This window comes from Elephantulus edwardii, unplaced genomic scaffold (assembly GCF_000299155.1).
Source record: "Elephantulus edwardii isolate Elephantulus edwardi_28Jun2011 unplaced genomic scaffold, EleEdw1.0 scaffold00072, whole genome shotgun sequence".
In the NCBI taxonomy this organism is placed as follows: domain Eukaryota; kingdom Metazoa; phylum Chordata; class Mammalia; order Macroscelidea; family Macroscelididae; genus Elephantulus; species Elephantulus edwardii.
The window spans coordinates 11,930,991-11,944,803 of record NW_006399822.1 but is presented as its reverse complement, the minus strand read 5'-3'; the positions used below and the strand labels follow the sequence as shown (position 1 = coordinate 11,944,803).

Here is a 13,813-nt window from a genome sequence, read left to right as displayed (position 1 = left end):
CCCCCCATTTGCTCCTCTCCTTGAAAAGCAAAAGAAAAACTCCCTCATTGGTACACAATCCCCCCCCACACCTCCCCAAACCCCACCCCCTACCCGCAAATATAATCCACTCTGCAACCCTCATTGCATACTCCTACAATAAAAATAATGCCCTAAAAAAAAGAGGCTCTTCCTTGGAGGGGGACATGATGCTTGGAAGAGTGGAGGTTCAGCGAAGGAGAGGAAGACTGTCAACCAAGTGGAATGACAGGGTGACTGCAGCAATGGGCTCTTGTGTGTCAGGAAATACGGGTTAAGTTGTACTCGATTTGACAGCACCTAACAACAAATAACATCTCTCACTTCCACTTCTGAGAACTAAAAATTCACCCTCTGATTACAAACCAAAATATTCTATAATACCTAAGGTTTCTTCCTGAGGTCAATAGGTAAACACCTTAAATATAAAACTCTATAAAGCTATTATGGACCTTTAGTGGCACAGTCTGAAGTGGGCTGCACTGCTAACCCAAAGTTTGATTATCTCCAGAGGTTCAAATCTACCAGTAGCTCCTCAAGAGAAAAATGTGTTGTTTCCTCCCATTTCAATTTACAATTCTGGAAACATATTGGGGGGCTGGTTCCTATGAATTGGAACTGACTCAACAACAGCTGAGTTGAGTTGTAAATGCTTTTAGTAGATCATAAAATAGTATTCAATGATAGTTTCATGGGTATTTAGGAACGCTTACTTGACTTAAAAAGAAAATTTCAAATCTCCCTCACTCAACTGCTAACTAAAAGGTCAGTCGTTCAAATCTGCCAGCTATTATGCTGGAGAAGGACTTGACAGTCTGTTTCCATAAAGACTTACAACCTTTGGGGCATTCTTACTCTTCTATTGGGGCTTCAAACTAGAATAAATTTTTTAAGCATTTTATTACAACAGTATTCCGAAATTAGGTAGGTGTTCTATCTTTAAATAATTGTAACTGCTGATTGCTTTTTGGTAATAGAAACAACTAACATGCATGCAGTGCTATCATTACAAAGGTGCTAAGGCTCCCATTCCTGTTGAGAACTCAGTATTACATATGAAAAACATACACATACACCAAATCCAGAAACATCTCATATTACACCTGTGGCTGTGGTTCTTAACAGATCTTCGGGAGGGTCAACACAGAAGAGAAAGACTCTGGATGAGATGGATAACACAGTGACCATGGTAATGGGGGCAGGTGTTTTGGAGGGAATGAGACAGGCTCAGGATAGATCAGGGTTCAGAGCTACTGTTCATAGGGTCACTAGGAGTCACAGTAGACTTGTCAGGACATAACAACAACAAAAACAGAAGATACTTTGCAATTTCTTCTAAGAACTGAACCAAATATTAAAAAAAATACATTTGAGAGTCCTCTGGAATTGACCTACATTTTAAGAGTATTGTTTTTCATTTAACTATTGCACAAGAAGAAATTAACTAAGAAGCTGAATTCTAGCAAAACAAAAGAACTTTTCATAAATCTATTCCTCAGCTTCTCAGACACCCATAATACAGACACCATGATTATGTCAGGAGCTAAAAGTGGAAATCAGGAGACCATTTGCTACTGTTACTGCTTCAATTGCTGCCTTTGTTTTGACTCTCAGCTACTAAAAATAAAGAGGTGGAAATTTAAGAATTCAGTCAGAATCAGATTTTTATTCATAGCTATTATCTGAGCAGAAAGTGGAACTCAGACTGCTAATTTACATGGATGAAGTCCCCTAGATTACTGGTTTGAAAAGGTGACTTTGTCCTTAAATTGACTGTACTTGATGGGAAGTCAAACCAAAGTCATTTCTAGTCTTGCGTAGAGTCACAGTCTCTACAAATCCTGCTTTCCCACAGGTGCATGATTTTATGGTTACTTGTCTTCACCCCACACAATGCCCACAGTTATTTGTATAAAAGGATTCCCCTGAAAGGAAAACCTGGTATGTGCATAGATGAAACAAAAGAAGTACAAATGATTCAAACATCTACTTAAGAATCAAAAGATGAGAGACTATTTTGACATACTTGGTTCAGATAGCTTTGAAATAGATGCTTAAAATGTTTTAAATTTTTAAGTCTGCACTAACTCCAAGGACTTGAAAACTGTTCCACTTTATGACAGATCTTTAACCACCTGAGAATCCAAGCAATACTCACCCAGGAAAGGTTAATGCAATGCTCTCTCTCCTTCTGGTACAATGTAGAATATTCTGAATGTTTAACAAGTGCTAGCTGCCTTCAAGTCAATTCCCATTTGTGGAAACCTTATGTATGTCAGGATAAAACTGTGTTCCATTAAGTTTTCAATGGCAGACAGTTTAGAAGTGTACTTAGGCCATTCTCATGAGGAAACTATGAGTGAATTCAAACTTGTAATAGTTCGGCCATGCACTAGGAGGATTAGCTATTTGCTGGTAAATTCAAACCACCAAGGAGGCACCATTTGTAGTTAGGAGCCCAACACTCCAGGAACTACACCATCAGAACTCTCTATCCTTATGGTAGAAAAGAAAGAGCTCATTGTCATCTAGTTAGAATCCACTTGCATTCCACCCTCCAGTGAGTGGATTTTCAGAGGCTGTAAATTGCAAGGGAGGAGACAACCTACCTTTCTCTCAAACAGCAACTAATTGAGTCCAACTGTCCACCTTTGTGTTGGCAACTTTCTACCCACTGTGCCACCACAGTCCGTGCAAACACTAATTCTTTGTCAATACCCTAATATCCTGTATGAAATTCACATCCAGTCTTTATTCATTGTCCAGCTTTTGCATACATAATGCTGCTTTTAAGTGCCACTGAGTCAAACACGACTCTTACCAATACAAGTAACAGATTGAAACCTTGCTCTATCCTGTACCATTCTCAGAACCTCTACCATGCTCAAGTCACTTTGTTGCAGTCACTGTGTCAATTCATCTTGGTGAGGATTTTCCTCTTTTTCACTGACCATCAACTTTTCCCAGCATGTTGTACTTTTCTAATGACTGGTGCCTCCTGACAACTTATTCAAAGTATGTGGGATGGAGTTTCAATCTCCTTGCCTCTAAGAAGCATCCTACTTTCACTTCCTCCAAGAGAGATTTCTTTGTTCTTTTGACAATTCATGGCATCTTCAATACACTTAACCAACACCACAATTTGAAAGCATCAATTCCTCTTCTTCTTGTTCCATATCTCTTTTGAATCCAATCTGAGTTACTGGTTGTGTTTTGCTGTAACCAATTTTTAATTATCTACAGAAAAAAATTATTTGTATGTGATATTAATTATACTGTCAATAATTTCTTCACTCCATTTGATCACTTTTCTTTGGAATCTGTATCTCCTTGCTGTTGAGTCACAACCAACTCATAGTGGACCTTGCAGTGAGTAGTCTGAGGCTAAAAATCACATAGGAGGAGTCTGCCCATTTTTTCTCCCTCAGAACTGATAGTAGATTCAAAATGCGAGAGGCATTGCCTTTTATCTTCCAATTAGTCAGGTAGCTGTCTTTCAAATTTCTTGCCTCTTACTAGAAAAGTAAGCATTTACAGCATTGCATCCATTTTCTGAAATATCTTAATCTGTATTCTATCAATTTCTAGAACCTTGCTTATCATTAATGTCTTCAGTGCAACTTGGATTTATCCCTAAAATACCACAGTTCTTGATTATATGCTACCTCCTGAAATGGCTTAATGTCAACCTGTTCATCCTGGCACAAAGACTCTGTATTCCTTTTCTCTTCTGATGTTCCCTTTATCACTTAGTATTTTGCCCATAAAATCCTTCAACATTGCAGGTTAGGGTTTAAATTCATTACTCATTTAGTTCAGCAGGAGAAAATGGTGTCTTCTTCCTTCTCCCCCCCCTTCCTTTTTTTAAAAATCCATGTCTTTGCGTATTTATTATACTTTGTTTTGTGTTCTCATGTAGTCATTTGCAATTTTCTTTTCAGCTCTTTTCCATCATCCTCATTTCTAATCCACCACCTGCTCTGCAAAAGAAAGCTTCACAGTCCCCACCCATGCAATTTACTTCCTCTGAAAACATGCTGGAGGGTCAGCTCTGAGTTGGTTCCAGTGCAGTGGTTTTTATGACCAAATAAATGTTGGATATAGTATAAGACAACACAATTTGTTTTCAGCCATGGTACTGAGAAAATTTATTTGTAATGAAATTTCAGTGTTTCCAAGCCACAGAAGGTATAAAATATAAAATAAAAACATTATACTTATAAAAAATAAAAATATATTTTTGCATATTTTCTAATGTACTATGCCCTCAGAGGCTCAAAGAAGTTCCCAGCACCAAGTTTCACTGCACTTTTATAAAGAATAATGCCTGTATTTAATTCATGGATCAGCAGATATGCATGTGTGGTGGACTACAGTATTTGGTGGAGCTCCAAGACTGAGACAGGCTCAGAAGCAGGAGTGGCATCCACTTCCTAAACAACATACCTTTGGAAACTTTATGAACATAGAGAAATACTATAGTTATAGAACAAGGTTCAGGTCTTCTGTTCATAGGATCACTATGAGTCATGCTTGACTCAATAGCACTTAACAGCAACAGTAACAGTCTTAGAGTAGCTTCAGTACTCATTGATTATGTCTTCCTTCCTGACCACTACATCACTAACTACCAGTGACAAAACATGTAGTGGGCATGGTTCATTTGGTATGGTTGGCTACACTCGCCAAGAATTTTTAAATGTTATACCTTGTGTTCTGTGACAGTGATGTGCCATTCGTAGCAATGGGTACCCATGGTGGACAGTGTTGGCTGGAGCTTCCCGACTAAAACAAGGCTGGAAGCAGGAGCGGCATCCACTTCTGAAATGGCTTGCCTCCATAAAGTCTATGTACGAACAGTGCTCAGGCTGTTCGTTCATAGGTTTGCTATGAGTCGTCTATGACTCGACGGCACCAAACAACAACAACATACCTTGTGTTAATTAGTGATTATGGTTTTCTCTTGAAGTCATCAAAAGATTAAGACTCTTTTCTAAGTTGTATATATTTCTTGAATGGCAACATAATAATAGGCAAAGATATGCTGGGTTAATACAGCTGAATAACTCTCAATCTCTTCCTACCGAACTTGACACAAACACCTAGGTAGACAAGACCTCACTACTCTGGAACATCGATATGCTCTCATGACCTGCACTATGTTGTTGTTGTTGTTTGTTATGTGCCGTCGAGTCGCCTGCAACTCACAGCGACCCTATGTACAACATGATACAGGCCATGGTCTTCGCAATCACCTGTTATGCATCAGAGAGTTGGGCAATGACCAAGGAGGATAGAAGGAGAATTGATGCCTTTGAGATGTGGTGCTGGAGAAGAGTATTCAGAATACCATGGACTGCTAGGAAAAGAAACAGATTTGTCCTGCCCTGGAGGCAAGGATTCTGAGGCTCCGTCTAACATACTTTGTACATGTTGTGAGGAGAGACCGGTCCTTAGAGAGGGACATCATGCTTGGGAGGGTGGAGGGACAGCGCAGGAGAGGAAGGCCCTCTATGAGGTGGATTGATTCAGTGACTAGGATAATTGGGATGGGAGACAGTGCGATTGGCACAGGACAGAGCGGAGTTTAGGGCTGTTGTACTTAGGGTCGCTATGAGTCACTATGAGTCTATGACCTGCACTATGCTCTATCTTATATTTGAGAATTCGTAGAATGATACATCAGGGTGGGGAGGGAGCCTTAAACATAGAGTTGCACAATTTGATGGCTGGAGAGAAGGATTGGTAAAGGGGAAAGGTGAAAAGCAATGTATATGAACTTCATGAACTTTGTATGTAAACTAGTATAAAATAAAATTTTTAAAAAGAGTAATAGATCCAATTCTAATTTCTAGTCTTGTTTCTCATGCCTCATTTGTGCCTTTCTCTGTTCAGATTTCTAAAACAAAGAAAAGTGTTAATCAGATTATCCTATACTGCTATTATAGACCATAATTCAGAACTGATGCAGCTAATTCTCCAGCAGGTTTTCAGAGACAGTAAATCCCACAGAAGGAAAATGTCCATCTATCTCCTATGGAATTTGAACCACATGTTTTGGGTAGGCAGCAGTAGGTCACATTAGCTCTCTCTGAGTTCATATAATGGAAAATTATTCAGCGACTGTTATTATTTAAATTCACAAACTTTTTCATTCAAACTGCAAAATATAAAACGCATTCAGCAAGGCAAGATCTTGGATATTCAAACATTAAAGAATCTTGTGTACTTCACTTAACAATGACTTTCAACTCTGTTTACTCAAAGATATATAGGTACTTTTCCAAACTGACTGTCTATATTTATATATATATTTGAATAGACACTATGTCTTATAAAGTTAATTGTTGCTTTTAGGTGCCATCAAGTCAAGTATGACTCATAGTGGCCCTATGAATAACAGATCTGAACCTAGTCCTATTCCTATCCTGTGCCATCCTCATTATCTCTATTACTCCCACTGCTACAGCCACTGTATCAATCCATCTGGTTGAAGGTCTTCCTCTACTTCACCAACCCTCTACCTTTCCTAGCATGATGTCCCTCTCCCAGGAACAACCTCTCTCAGCAAAGACAAAGCCTCTAAGGAGCACTCTGGCTATACTTCTTCAAAGATGTATCTGTTTGTTCTTATGGCAGTTCATGGCATGTTCAGTACTATTCTCCAACACAAGAGCGCAAATCAATTCGTCCAGCTGTCAGATGTTTAAGAAATGACTGAAAAGACCACTGCCCAAATCAAGTGCACCTCAGTCTTCAAACTGATATCATTACTCCTTGATAATTATGTTGGGGAATCATAAGTAATAGAACTCATTGCCAAGGAGTTGATTCTGACTCATATTGACCTTGCAGGGCAGAATATAATTGCGCACAGGATTTCCAAGACTGTCTTTATGGAAGCAGATTGCCTCATCTTCCTCCAGCAGAGTGGCTGGTGGATTTAAATTGTTAAACTTTTGCTTAGTGGTAGAATGTTTTATCCACAGTACTATTAGGGCTTCTGATAAGTAAAAAGTAGAAAATAGTGAATGGAAACAGCCTACAGTTTTTGCACTAACTACTGTAAAGATAATGAGCAAGTGTGTGTGTACACACACACACACATATCTACATGAATCTACGCATAAATTATTCCAACTCCTACAGAAACCCAAGCAAATGCTCAGGACACTGTGACTGTGTAAGATTTATATTTGTCAGATAACTCAGAGGTCTGAACACCAATTCCAGCATCCAAGGTTGTTGCATAGATTTGTGATGCTCCTGGGAAGAGTCTGAGTCCATAAACCAATGAATAGCTTTTAAAATGACACAGAGACCGTATTTCAAGTAAGCTGCCTCCACTACTTTTTCCACCAAAAGCAAAATCAAGTCCACTATATTTGGAAAAGCATATAATGATTAAAATTGTGATCAAATCATAAAATCTCAGAAAAATAAGATGGTCTTCTTGTTCACCCATCCATATGGCTGTCTCTACCACATCTCTGCATAAAATCTTTTAAACAAGGTTTAAATGTCTTCAATGATGGGGAACACACTTCTAAGGGAGCTTGGATATCTGTTATTATAAAAACAATATTCCATATTTTATTCCAAAATCTCTTCTGTAGTTTATATTTGTTTTGTTCTGAGGACCTACAGAAAAGCATATTAATGTAATAATTACCCACAATTCTGTAGTTACGGCATTTTCAGAATTCAACAACTTCATATCCTGCACTGTAATTTGTTTACTTTCCTGTTTTCTCACATTCCCTGGAAGAGTTATGTTTTATTTACCTTGAGATAACTAGTGACTAATTCAATGCTTTAAACACAGTAGTGAGACATAGATATAGATGGACATAGATATAGATAGATATTAAGATACTGAGATATATACATATATAGAGAGGGAGAGATAACATTAATATGTCATGAGAGGGAACACAGACAAACAGAAAATGTCTATTTAATTAATATATCAAACTGTACCAATCTTGCACAACCTGTATAAAAATACAGGTCAGCATCAGGATAAAAAGAAAAGTGTGTTTGTTTGTTTGTTTGTTTGTTTGTTTTTCTTAGTAGTCAAAGGCGTAATTCCATTCTATCCACTCATTCTTTATTTCCAGACTATCTGTATCTTTTACAAAACACTTTTGGTATGTTCATGTCACCATCTCAACTTACTCGCATAGGCCACTCTAACATCTTGGTTACTCAGCTAAGATCCACACAAAAGCCTAAGCACGGTCAAACAGTGTAGAAAAGGAACACTAGACTTAACAGCCAGACAACCTGGGATCAAATTCCAGTTCTAACAGTTACCTATTAATATGTTAATGATAAGATGCGAAAATATATTTAAATTACCGTTCCCTTTCTCACTTTGACATCCCCAGGGGTAGTAAAATTACCATTATTTGTCATTACTGTCCAATTTGACATTTGGAGAGACAGGCAATGGAACCAGAGTGGTGTAGGCTTTAGGTCAGATAGGGCTCATATTGAATCTTAAGTACATCATCAAATAGGTGAATAACCGTAGGCAGTTACTGAAACAATATTCCAGTATATGTAGAGATAATAGCCTTTTTTTTTTAGGTTATAACAAACATCAAATGAGATAAAAAGCATAAAACCCTGTTCAGACTAACAAATACAGAAACAGTCCAAAGGACTCCAATCTTACCCTCACATCCTGAGAACCAGAAGTAGATGGGTCCTGGCTAATACTGCTAACTGCTAAAGGGTCCTGGGAAAAGAGGGAGGGAAAATGTGGGACAAAATTCACAAAATTCAGGCTTGCTGGTCTGACAGAGACTGGTGGAACCACTACGCCCTCTGTCATCCTTCCAGCCTGTGACTCAATTCACCACAGGGGCTCAACCTTCTGACAGGCCTGAAAGGTGACAATGACACCAGGGAGACACTCATTCTTTGGAACAATGCAAGACCAGAAGGTCAGCATTTGCTAAGGGAGAAAGATCAGAAGGTAGAAGGAAATGGGATAGGAAAAGAAAAGAAAAATGGTTTCATTTAAAGGATTGTGTAAAATTGTTATTATTCCCGTTAGTCAGATATTACAAAAATATGACTGGGCTAATGAGGTGTAAGTGTGTCAGAGACAATAAGACTGGCACAGGATAAAACAGGGTTTAGAGCTGTTGTACATAGGGTCACACACAACTAGACAGCACATAACAACATGTCTTTAAAACAGTTATTGACAACTATGCATTACTTATTAAAGGCTCTGAGAAATCCATCTACAGAGAAATATGTTTCACTTTCTTGATTAACATTATTTTCTAACTCACTTGAATACAGAATGCACATTAATATCTGCAGAACACTTTTACACTATGGCCTGAAGATAGCAAAGCAGCTGCTGTTTCACCATGCCTTTCCCCACTCGACATTCATGTTAGAGTCTTGGAGACAATAAAAGGGGTGAAAGCCCAGACCACTCTATACTCTGGAGGCATACTCTTTGTAATGTCCACTCTTGCAAAGATAGACATACAGCAAAAGAGGCAGCTGGAATTTTAAGTGTCAATCTTCAAATTCTAAAGGAAAAATATTTATATATAAATGATCACAAGCACAAAAAAAATTCTTAATTGGTATTAGCAAGTGCCATCTTTCCACCGGCTAAATGGCAGTCAGTCATTTCGGGATTCCTATGAAAAGGAGGAATGTATGAAAAGAACTTTTCCATTCACTGTAAGCACTCTTCCTTTAAAATCATAATTGCTCATTTCACATGGTAACAAAAGTTCATTATTTCAAATGCTCTTTCCCAGCATCATCACCTCCTGACTTTAAAAAGCTGCCATTAATTTCTCAGTATTTAAAAAAAATCTCATTATTAAACTTAATTACAATGATTGTGTACCACTATTTTTAGCAGTTGCATCTATAATAAATGTATAAATGCATGGAAATTTTGAGCATAATATATTAAATGGCTACTTCCAAACAAGCAAACTCTTTTGATACTTTTAAAAAAAGATTTTATATAGAGAAAGCTTTTAGAATCTTACATTACATAAAACAGATACAACTTCATAGAAATTCAGTGATGACCAACCTAGCTACAATGTATTTTATTGATCTAAGAAAGTAAGATATTAAAGTATTAACAATGACCTCAGATCATGGAACTAGTCAGTGTCCTGATGTTTCTGTAAAATCTATACAAGTGTACAAGGCAGCAAAAAAACATGGAACTAGTTGTTGCCCTGGGGTTTTTGTAATACAGAGAGAGAGAGAGAGAGAGAGCAACAAAAAGAAAAGCTTCAAGAGGCACAAGGATGTGTCTCATTTAAGAAACGGCAGTGGTCTAACACAGTAACTTGAGCTAACTCAAATCTTATTTCTAAAGCTCTAGTCACATTTTCTACATTGAGAGAAGTGAGAACATTCTGGAATTCGTCTGACTGTTAAAGCCTACACATTTTCTGATCATTTTCAATTACGCTAAATTTAAGAAATCATACTATATTACTATGAGAAAATGAGTCCATTTTTTAGATCAAGCTTTCCCCATCTATCCTCCAAGTATCCAAAACCCAAGAACAATTAGAGTAGATGATATGGCACCAAACATATTTTTGTGAAAACATAGACAAGTATCTGAGGATATTTCCAAAATTAAAACTTTTCAAATGAGCAAAGATTAGCTTAATAAACATCCAAGTCTCTAAGGAAAGTAATGCTCTCCCTTAAAGAAATACTTAACAAATTACTAACAAAAAGGAGCCATGTGTGACCACAGTTTCTCCAAGGGTTGGGCTGGTTAATGCATTTGCCTGATAGCTTGTGGTTTTCCTTCCAGATATAATTTTTTTGCTCCTCTCTCTCTCTCCAATCCCTTGGGACAGTCTCTGTAAAGCCACTTAAGCCAGTTGCAATGGTCTCACAGAGCTATTTTTAAGCTGTCTTATTTTCCTAATTATTTTCACTCTGACTTTTCTCTCCTAAGAAATGTAAACATAACTTGCAATTCGTACACCTTTTCCTTTAGGAGTTCCAGGCAACACAGCTCTACAATTACTTCAGTTTACAGATCTGTACATCCAATTTTCAGAAAAGATCAATATGCAGAGAACATGATTCATGTTTAGGCAACAGAACTGAACAGTACTTGTCTAATTTACAAAAAGATAGAAACTCTGAAGGTGATTATAAGCAAATGATATCCTATAGTTAGCAAGTGGAATGCAAATCCAATGATCATATTATCAGATTAAAACTGTTATTAGTCATATGCAGTCTAGCTATTAAACTATCTAAGAAATTAAGTAAAAATTTTGAGTTCTTAATCAAACTTGAAGAAAAGCATCTACCTGTAAGTCTTGAAAATGGTCATCCATGAGAAATATGGCAATCACATTTTACCGACATTTCAAAAAATCCCTTTTAATACAAACGTGGAGGTTTCCAAAATCTAAATGTCTAACCCTGTCTCATATCCCATTGTCCGAGAAAGTATTTGCCTGGGGTGGGGAGGGGTAAGTTTTACAATTTGTCTGTAACACTGCTTCTGTGCTTTAAAAGCCCCAATAAAGACTAAAATGATACCATCTTCTCTTCTCAATTGAAAATACAACTGCTCACTGGAAGCAAAAGGAAGTTTTAAACTTTAATCCACAAAAATTCAGAGCTGTCCCCGCATGGCATCTTTCATAATGTAAATGAATTCACGTTTATTTTATCACAGAATGTGAGATGAGTAAAGAATACTGGCATAGCAGAGCATGGTCTCATGACCACACTATTTGTGCACTTTCTAGGAAATGTCTTTTTACTTATAATACCCATTTATTAAGTCAGGCTAAAACCAAAAGGCCTGGAGGAGTCACTTGTATAATCCTACACTTTATACAAAGATCCTTTATAGATAAAAGTGGCACTTAAACCACTGAAAGCGTAAAATTCAAAAGAACACACTCCACACTACTGTTTCACTATATTCCTACACCTTGTAATAATGGTTGGAGTGATGGTTTGTCCCTCTGTCCACTAAGTTCAGCCTTTTATTTCAGTTTTTAAGTAGAAGCGAGATCATCAAAAAGACTTGGTGGATCAGATGACAGGGAGCAAAAACGAGCCAATGAAGATACCAGGTGTAATAAAGCTTGCATGACACACCACCCCTGCTCCACGGGGTTGTAGTTACAAGAGCAATCAAATATGGTGACACGCAAGATAATAAAAAAGTGCACTATAAAAAGTAACTCTGGGTCCATAAAATACACTTAACCCGGATGGATGGATGGACAGATGGACAGAAAAACACAAAGTCTATGTGTCCGCTAAGCTCTTATGTTGAGCACAATACTTTTCTAGTAAATGTGATTAAAATCCTTTTAAAAGCAGCAGTGAACTCCCATCGAAGAACAAGTCACAAATTTTCTCAGGGAACAAAAGAAACCATACAAACTGCAACACACACTTCAAATCCAACAAAATCTTTTAAGACGGTGTTTTAGAAGATGTAACAGCAACCTTCAACTCACTGACACAAGATTCCTAAAAACCAGGTGGAGATATTAAAAAAAAAAGCCGCCGGTTAAGCGGTGGGGAGGCAGGTGGGGCCAAGCGATGAAACCCACCAGGTGGCTTTCCCTGACCTCTCACGTGCACCTCACTCCTTATTGTGGACCGAAAAGAAGAAAGTCTCTCACGGTTGGGTTTTTCTTTAAAAAAAAAAAAAAAAGAAAAGAAAAGAAAGAAAGAAAAGAAAACCAACTAAAATCTGGAAACGTGCGCCCAGGGTGATTGCCACGGTAACCACAGCCATGCAGAAGCAGGCAGCTGAGGTTGTAGTACTAGTAGCAACAGCAGCTCCCCTCTTCCCCTCCCCGGATACGGTACCTCCAAATCTGCCCAAGCTGCAAGATGTGGATGAGTGACTGCAGGAGCCAGATGCAGAAGGCGCAGGACGCAGATCTGTGTGAGCCGCCGGCCCGCAGGGCCCCGCTGCTGTTGCCACCGCTGTTGGCAGCCGCGATGTTGCTTTTGCTGGCGTTGGACGCCTGCCGCTGCGGCGTGGAGGGGCGCGCCTCGCCGTCCCCAGCCGCGGACCCCCCGCTGACCACCGGTTTGCACTCAGCTCCGGGCTGCTGACAACTGGCGGCGGCGGCCGTGGCGCTGTCCTCAGCACTGAAATCGTGCACAAACCAGCGGAAGCTGAACACCTGCACCGAAAGCGAGCCGAGCACCACGAAGAAGAGCGTGAGCCCAAACCACCAGCGCTGGCCGCGCACGTAGTAGTCCACAGACAGCCAGATGTCCGTGCCCACGTCTGCGAAGTACACGGCCACGGCCGCCAGGATCCACAGGCAATCCCACAGCGAGTAGCGCCGCTGCTCACGACCCAGACGCAGGCACAGCGCCGCCGAGCCCGCGCCGCCCGGGCCCCCGGAGCCGCTGGAGCCACCGGAGCCGCCGGCGCAGCAGCAGCAGCGCGAGCCACCGCCGTCCGGGCAGCAGCCGCCACTGGCCTCCTCGTCCTCGGCGCCCGCGCCCGACGGCACGCCCGGGGCCAGCGCTGCCACCGAGCCCGAGTGCTCCGAGTTCTGCAGCGGAGTGAACGCCACGTCGCTGCCCTTCTTCATTTTCAGCCTCCCGTCTGACTTAGCGGCCATGATGCCTCCGAGCGCGCCGAAAGCCCTCCTTTATCTGACACCTTGCCGCTGTCTCCTCCTCCCGCCACCGCCTCGCCGGCCGCCGGCTGCCCCCGCGCCGCGAGGCTCCCGCCTCCCAAGCTACGCCCGGCTCGTCCGCCGCCGCCAGCCGG

At 40.0% G+C, this 13,813-nt stretch overlaps 1 protein-coding gene across 1 annotated transcript in view; it reads right to left on the bottom strand.

The window, feature by feature from the left end:
• The window catches only part of XKR4 (XK, Kell blood group complex subunit-related family, member 4), a 675,577-nt gene extending 661,916 nt beyond the window's left edge, over window positions 1–13,661 (bottom strand). The window contains exon 1 of the mRNA XM_006888838.1: window positions 12,889–13,661. Within this exon, the coding sequence (XP_006888900.1) occupies window positions 12,889–13,661 (773 nt within the window). The remainder of the gene's footprint in view (window positions 1–12,888) is intronic.
• Between the last annotated feature and the right edge of the window lie 152 nt (window positions 13,662–13,813).